This window comes from Merops nubicus, unplaced genomic scaffold (assembly GCF_000691845.1).
Source record: "Merops nubicus isolate BGI_N331 unplaced genomic scaffold, ASM69184v1 scaffold35564, whole genome shotgun sequence".
In the NCBI taxonomy this organism is placed as follows: Eukaryota; Metazoa; Chordata; class Aves; order Coraciiformes; family Meropidae; genus Merops; species Merops nubicus.
In genome coordinates, this window is record NW_008607299.1 from 32,546 (window position 1) to 40,641 (window position 8,096).

General features: G+C 45.2%; 1 protein-coding gene across 1 annotated transcript in view; it reads left to right on the forward strand.

Moving 5' to 3' along the window:
- Positions 1-7,803, forward strand: part of UNK (unkempt family zinc finger) — a gene marked incomplete at its 5' end in the record, with an annotated part of 22,893 nt that extends 15,090 nt beyond the window's left edge. The window contains 6 exons of the mRNA XM_008939883.1: positions 3-177; positions 1,345-1,446; positions 2,940-3,128; positions 6,014-6,195; positions 6,735-6,992; positions 7,381-7,803. Of these exons, the coding sequence (XP_008938131.1) occupies positions 3-177; positions 1,345-1,446; positions 2,940-3,128; positions 6,014-6,195; positions 6,735-6,992; positions 7,381-7,536 (1,062 nt within the window). The remainder of the gene's footprint in view (positions 1-2; positions 178-1,344; positions 1,447-2,939; positions 3,129-6,013; positions 6,196-6,734; positions 6,993-7,380) is intronic.
- Between the last annotated feature and the right edge of the window lie 293 nt (positions 7,804-8,096).

Below are 8,096 nucleotides of genomic sequence, written 5' to 3' on the forward strand. Positions count from 1 at the left end.
AGGACATACTGGGTATTCTCCCAGTGGGGAGCCCGCTGACATCCAGCATCTCCTCTAGTATCACCTCCAGTCTGGCTGCAACCCCACCAAGCCCTGCCGGCACCAGCAGCATACCAGGCATGAATGCCAATGCCCTTCCTTTCTACCCAACCAGTGACACCGTTGAGTCTGTCATAGGTAACTCTGCCTTTTTTGACTTATGCTGGTAGGGCTTCCTCAGCTGTGGATCACCAGGTATGAGCATTGGAATAGCATGGGTGTTCCAGTGAACTCCAGTTTTTCGTCTCTGTCAGTGCTGGCAGATTCCTGAGGCTGTAAGCTTTTTCTGTGACTGTGACACATCTGATGTTTTCTGCAGGTCATTATGGATGAAATTCACCCACGGGACCAACAGAAGGCCTCTGAGCCACTTACTCAGAATGTCAGATGGTGTAAAGGGCCTTAGGTTTGAGTTTGTCAAAGTGACAAAGAGGTCTTGGAGTAGGCAGGAAATCACAGGGGCATTTTCCACAGCTACAACCCCTTCCATTCTAAATGACAATTTATGGCTAGGGCTGCCACCAGGTAGAGTATGAGGACTTGCCCTTCATAGGGTATAGGACAGAGCCTGTAAGAAAATGGAGAAGAGGAGAGTCCAGAGAGTAGAATCACTCTTTTTAGATAGGTACAGGGTTTTTTGGTCACCTGTTTTTCTTATTTTATTTTTTCTTTTTATCTTCTTTTTCTTTTTTTTTTTAATCTAATGTTTCTGAAGTAATCTCAATAATTTGTTAAAAATAATAATAGAAATGAGTAGGCATGTGTGGGATGGAATTAATATTGATCACAATTAGTGATGAGGCATGTTCAGCTAGAAGTAACACTTGCAGGCATTTGTAAGCTTGCTTTATTTTACCCTATCTTCAAACCCCAGAGAGATTTTTTCAAGTGTTCTCTTCTGGTATTTTTCAGAGTGACTCTTCAGCAAAGTAGGGACAAAGCACAAGCCAGACCCCAGACATGTCTTAAGCCAGTGTTACTGCCTATTATGGACAGACTTGAAAAAGCAGTTTGGAGAAGACTTATGGGAACTGCTGTTATTTGATCCAATTCGTGTTTTCATATAACATTTGGCAATACTTTGAGGCAAAAATAAACCAGATCAGGTAAAAAAACCTGAATGGAAAAGCTGCCCGTGAGACTTCTACCAAACCATGTAAGAAGAGTTGCACAGGGTAGAGAGTAGGGCTGTGCAGGCTGACAGATAGAGAGCGAAGGCTCCTCTGCATGTAGGCTCTTTGGGCCATCCTATCTCTTGAAGTTGTTGGTCCTTTATAACATAATTGGTACCTCTGTGTCTGGCAGAGTCTGCCTTGGATGACCTGGACCTGAATGAATTCGGAGTGGCTGCCCTGGAGAAGACATTTGACAGCAGCACAGTGCCCCACACGAGTGGCATCATGATAGGTACATGAAAGCAACAGAGCTTTCTTTATCTTCTGCCAAGCAGTGTTGCCCAGTCACCTCGGTGGAGCCAGCCCAACAAAGCTCTAAAACCAGTCCCAAAATAATATTGGTTAAACCAGCAATTATAAGAAACTTTGGCATCCTCTGAGCATCTTTGAAGTGAAATCTTGTCCTTACTGACTAGCAGAGCTGAGTTCTTGCCATTGGGCCCTGGTCCCTTGGGGATGTTTCTTGAGACTGAATGGGACTTGCTTGATTTTTTTTTTTTTAATTTGTTCATTATTTTTTGAAGTGTGCAAGTAGACTCTAGAAGGCATCTGATACCTTTAAAAACAGGCCAAAGTATAATGATTTGCATCTTAAGCAGAAAACTCTCCCTAGCAGTAACAGGAAGCTCACTGACCTGGTAATGCTATCCATCTGTCACAGAGTGTCATCACGGTCTGCTGATTTGATTCCTGTAATGTCTGTCTCATTTCAATACGTGGAGGTATGCTAAGGCCTCTTCTACATGTCTCTAACGAGTGTCCAGCTATGTCTTATAGCTTTTTGGAAGTGGTTGTAGTTTCTGGCTACCCTTGCTGTGTAAGGTTTTGAACGAGAGCTGACTTTAGTCTGAAGGTTTCCAAGGGATTACACTGCCTGGAGCTGTGCTGAGGTAGGAAGGCACACGTGGAAGAACTCTAAAGAATATCACTTCCACTTCCCTGCCGAAGAGAAGAGCCTGATTGGAGAGTCTGTTGTGTGTGTCTGCTGATAGCCCTGCTTCTGCCACTACCCATCTGCAGTGGCTTAGAGATCCTCCATGCTGCTTTTCCCTCTGTTCACATCAGGTGTGGGTGTTAACCTGGTGATCTAAGAAGGGAGACCAGCAGAGAGTGGGGAGTGGGGCTGAGATCTCCCTCAATCTGTGCATGGCAGACAGAATGGCCTCTTGTATGAGGGAACTGTGATGTCTTTGGAGGATGAGCTTTTGTTTATTTGGTGGTTTTTTTTCATTAGGGTTAGATCCAGGCACTCAAGTATGTCTCCAACGACTAGAGCTAGTCACTGATTTTTAATGGTTAAGATAATGACCTGACCTAGCATAACAGTCTTCTCCCTACAGGTTGTTTTGAAGTACTAAAGGCAGAGGCACATGTTTTAGAAGTTAATTTTTCATGGCAAAGTATTTTGCCAGGTACCAAATTCATCTTCTCTAGATGGATAAGGACTGAACTCTGCTCTGGAAACCTTTTGTTGCTTTGGCCGATGAAAGGGTAGTCCACTGAACTCTGGAGGGTCCTAACCTACACGCTTCATGGGGTGGCAGCTTCAGTGCTCCTCTGAAAGGCTGAGAGGGGAATGGAGCGTGGTGAGAAGTGGAGGGAATCCCAGGGGGCTTAGGGAGGAGAGAGGGAAGCGAGTGCCTTCTGCTCTGAACTCCTGCACTGTGCTCTGGCCCACACCTCATGGTCATACATAGCCATCCTCTCTGTGTGTTCTCTGTCCAGGTGGGAGTTTGCTGCAAAGTTCTGCTCCTGTAAATATCCCCGGCTCCCTTGGAAGCTCTGCCTCCTTTCACTCTGCCTCTCCTTCTCCACCGGTCAGCCTCTCATCGCATTTCCTCCATCAGCCCCAGGGACACTTAAGCCAATCAGAAAACACGTTCCTGGGGACATCAGCTTCTCATGGATCATTAGGTAAATGTACAGTGTGTGTGTCCCATGTACATGCCTGTCCGTGCCATGTAAGTATTTTCTTTTAAGTTAGCTTTAATTTTAATGTGTTATTTCACTGCTGCCATTTGTATCTCCTCTTCCCACAAGAACAGCAACAGTACTAGAAGCTGCTTTACCAAAAACCAGCTAATGCCTTGTGAACAAGGGAGCAGTTCCGTCAACTTCCCATGTTTCTGGGCTAAGGAAAAGGGACAGATAGGTTAAGTGACTTGCTCTGATGATGCCTTTCTGGGAGAAGAGTTCTGCCTTTTCTTGTTAACAACACTGTGCTGAGACTTGACTTTACCTAAAACTCAGAGTTGGGTCCTCAGCTTTGCCTAGTTAAGGTGGGGACCACAGTTTGCCCTTGGGGCTGCTGATAGGTCAGGCTGGTGTTTGGGAGCTCTAGGGCAGGCTTGAATCATTGTAGTTTTTTCTCCTGTTTGGCACTCTGCATGCATCCAGTTCTGCAGTGTGGACTTTGAAAAAAGTTAGTGTTCCAGCTTTGTCCCCTTTGCTCCTGTGGGTTTTTTTCCTTCACTTCTTGAGGATATGAGAAAGACTGTGAAGGGAATAGAAGTTGCTACGGAGCTTTAACTGTATCAAGCAGAACTGGGAACTGAGGGACCAAATCTATTCTCAAAATGCAGGGTTACTGTGAGAAATAAAACTGTTTGGGCTCGAGGCTACAGTGACACTGGCTCTGCTTATTTCTGTTAGTAACAGTAAATATTAGTTCTCTGTGTTGATAGTAGATGTGAATGCTTCTTCAAACTTGAGATACACTTTGACCTTTAATATTCAGCTTAACTGAATAAAAATGATTACATGCTTTTGTAATCTCTTTCTGCATGCATTTAGCTGGGTAACTGCATCCCTTGTTTGTATAGGCCAAACCATGCTCCCATGCCTTGCTGCTGCTGTTTGTTTGGCTCTAACAGCTTTTACCATTACTGCAATAAGAAAAGAGAGCTATTAATTAGTGTTGAGGCTGGCTGTTCGTCCCAGTTTCAGTAAGAAAAGGAAAACTTGCTGATAAGTCCTGCTTTCAGTTTCAGAAGAAACAAGTTAAGCAGTTATATTTGTCTTGACTATGTAGTTATGCAAATAAAACTCAAAGAAATGCAGGAAATTCACATATGCATTTAAATACTTGACTCTTAAGGAAGAGGTTAGATATTTCTCTGTAATACACCACAACCATTTTTGCTAAGGTTTTGAATAAGACATTTAAATAGTAACCTAGCAGTTGGGCATCTGGGATCTATCTATGCCCTGTGACTTGCTGAATGCACATAAGTTAGTGTGTAGTGTGTGCAGTTATTACTTACTTGTATTGCAGTTGAGTTACAGATACCTGGTCCTGGGCTAGTTTCCACTGTGCTAGATGCAAAATGTGCAGAGAAGGCATTCCTGACGGAAGGAATGGAATGGTGAATGTGAAATGAGGCCAGCAGGTGGAAAGAGGGAGTAAAAACAAACAATGATAAGAAGCTTGGTCAGCATTATGGCAGAGTTTGTGGCTTGGCAGCATCCTGCTTAGTGCTAGATTCCTTTTCAAGAAAATTGGAGCTTTGAAAACAAAATGTGAGTTGAGGTTCCACTAAAACTTCTTGCTCTCAGCCAAGCATGCTTCAGAGCCTCTGAAATAGGTGTATGGTAATTGGCCTGAGCCAGTGAGAAGCCCCTGTTGCTCTGCTGAATGACTTGTGAAGACAAGATACTATTTTTCAGCTGTATTTTTTAACTGTTCATGTCTTGACTGGCACTAAATGGGAAGTGAGTGGTGTTGTGGTAGCCTTCCCTGAGAAGCTGCTGGCCCCAGAGCTTGCTGGCAGACAGTTCGGCTGGTGTAAGATCAGAATTATCAAAGGCAAGTATATTTAGGACTGTCCACACCCAGTGGTGAGCACCACTAAGTGAAAGTGACTGCTACATCAACCTGGGGCATGTCTGTGTGCCTGGGAGTCCACATCACTCTACTCTGTCTTGATGTATGAGCTTTTCCTACTAATTCTCCCCTGAGTACAAAATGTGGATGCTTATTTTAAGTAAAATATTTTTGTTATTAAAAGACCACAAACCTCGGAGTCTGCGAAAAATAGGAAGTTTTGTTTACAGCTTGTTTTCTACTGTCTTGTCTCCTAAGCTTTAAGTTTCTTCCTGAAAAGTGAAGCTACTTGAACAAGCTAAAATAGGGAAGTGGTTAGTTAGTGTTCTCCAGTGCCAGCCACTAACGCTAGCAGGTGATGAAGCTGTTGCTGTCAGCTCTACTTCTACTGCTTCTACTGTTGCCTCTGCTTGTTTATAAACAGGGGTTTCCAGTTAGTGCTGTTGCTTACATATGCAAACAGTAATGTCGTTGGTGTGACTGAGTCTCACCGTTTGGGACTGAGACTCCTTTTCTGAGTGCCAAGCTAAGGAGACAAAAGAAGTTTTCATAGGGTATAACGTAAGAGGAAGCCGCTCCCGGCTTGGCTGTAGGAACTGGTGTGTTCACCACCACTGGTGGCTGGACTGCACAGTGAAGTGGGAGGGCAGTAAGCATTTCAGAGGTTCTCATGAGCAGGGGCATTCAGTCTGGTAGTCAGCTCTGCTCTAAGATCAATGCTTCTAAAAACAACCTGGTTCAAAAGTTGCCTCCACTCAGTTTCTTGGGTCCTCCCTGTATCATTAATGAGGCCTAATGGAGTGAAACTTGCCCTAGAAAGTCCCTCTATGACAGACTCCTGGGGATGAAAGTAATTCTTCAGATGATCTTTTTTCACTGTACACGTTTTTGAGTCCTGGCTTTCACAGGGGTAGGGAGGAAAAGGGGAAATTGCCAGCAGCTGTGACATAACCCTCTCTATTTCCCTGTGAAACAGGTTTAAATGGGATGAACAGCAGCATATGGGAACACTTTGCTTCGGGGAGTTTTTCGCCCAGTACCTCACCTGCATTTCTGTCAGGTCCAGGTGCTGCGGAGCTGGCACGGCTACGACAAGAACTGGATGAAGCCAACGGCACAATAAAGCAGTGGGAAGAGTCTTGGAAACAAGCCAAACAGGTACTTGGGCAACTCCTGGGAAGAAGGATTAGGGAGTATAAAGGAGTAGGAGGGTGCCAGCCTGTGAAGAGAGGCTTTCCAGAAGATGAGGTGATGGGGAAAGCTGTAGGTTTTACAAACAGATTATTTTAAGCATTCTTATTCTTTCTTCTGCCTTGGAAAAAGGGACTAAATCCCTGTGTTTAGATGCTGGAAGCAGAAGGCCAGATGTCATAACAGATGCAGTGAGGTGCTTGACAGTCTTTTAGACCTGCCAGTTGAATTAGATCCATGACAATTTACTGGTATGCAAAGTTCAATCCTTTAATGGTGCAAGCCAAATATGTAGAACCACAGTCCAACCAGATGGGGTGTCTGGATCGAGCAGCACTTTGAAGTGAAGCTCCAGGATGTATCAGAATCTGGGAACAGGGCAGATTGGACTGAACATGCTCCTGGTGAGGAGTGTATGGAAATGGAAATTATTGTCTGGGATTCTTTCTTTGAGGCTGACTGAGTTTTCAGACTGCTTCTCTTACCCTCTTTGTTGGAACTCATAGGCTTGTGATGCTTGGAAAAAGGAGGCAGAGGAAGCAAATGATCGCGCCAACACAGCTAACATGGAATGTGAACTGGCTCGGGAGCAGAGGGAGGCCTTGGAGCTGCAAGTGAAGAAGCTGCAGGAGGAGCTGGAGAGGATCCACACAGGCCAGGACCCTCAGTTTCTGCGCTCCTTCTCTGACCTGGAAACACTCTCACTCTCGTCGCTGTACACCCTTCAGAAGCAGCTGCGGGCGAACCTGGAGAAAGTGGATAAGGTGAGTGCTGGGGTTGGTGTGGCAGGGCTCTGCTCTCTCTGCTCCTGCAGGTCCCAGCTTTTTTCATGTTTCTTTAACGCAGCCAGAAATCAGAAGCCTATCAAAGCTATTTCATGTGGATGTAGCCAAAGTGAGTTTTAGCCAGCCTATAAGAAAATAACTTGTGTCTTCTGTGAGCCTTAAGAGCAGAGTTTAAGCCAATCCAAGCTGCTCTGCTGATCCTAAAGGCCCTAAAAGACGTCACGCTGGGCTGCTTCGCTTTGGCTTCAGCAGCAGAAGGGGCAGAGCACCGCAGGTCCTTCCCCTGCTGCCTCCTCGCCCTTCCCCAGGCAGCCCCTTTGCTGTGTGCCCAGACGCTCACGTGGTGCCCTGTGCCCCTCTCTTGCAGGCGGTGTTTCAGATGCAGTCAGTGAAATGCCTTAAGTGTCAGGAGGAGAACCGGGTGGTGTTACCGTGCCAACACGCCGTGCTGTGCGAGGCCTGCGCCGAGGAGGGCGAGTGTCCCATCTGCCACCCCAACAGGCCCCACTCTATCCAGTCGTGACCTTCCGAGGACACTTCTTCTAATCATATCGTATAGAACTTTTTAACTTTATACATACGTACATATATATGTATGTGTACATATATATATGTATGTGTATATATATATGTATATACGTGTGTGTATCTGCGTGTTTGTGGATGTGGACATATGCACACACAGGCACATACACACATAAAACAAAAATTAGTTGCAGAGCACTTTTTAATATTTTACATCCCGTATCTAAACTGCCCCTCACCCATGCCCCACTAATTCTAACTCTTGAGGAACTTTGAGAGCTGTTTTTAATACAGATCAAAGGGCCATTTGCAAAGAGTATGCGTTTCTCCTCTTTTTCTATTTAGGTGATAACAAATTTTTGACTATTTCCAGAAGGATTTAGAGTGGGCAAGAGAGGCTTCCATGTGCTTTCCAGAGGAAGAGTTGAGATCACAGGGAGGAGCGAGGTGGATTGAAATGACTAGTTCATGTCTTCAGTCTCTCTGCTCCTTTGCTGACCCAGCTTGGTTAAAGCTGTCCTCCCTGATGGAAGCTCTGCTGGGTGCCTGCCTGGTGGG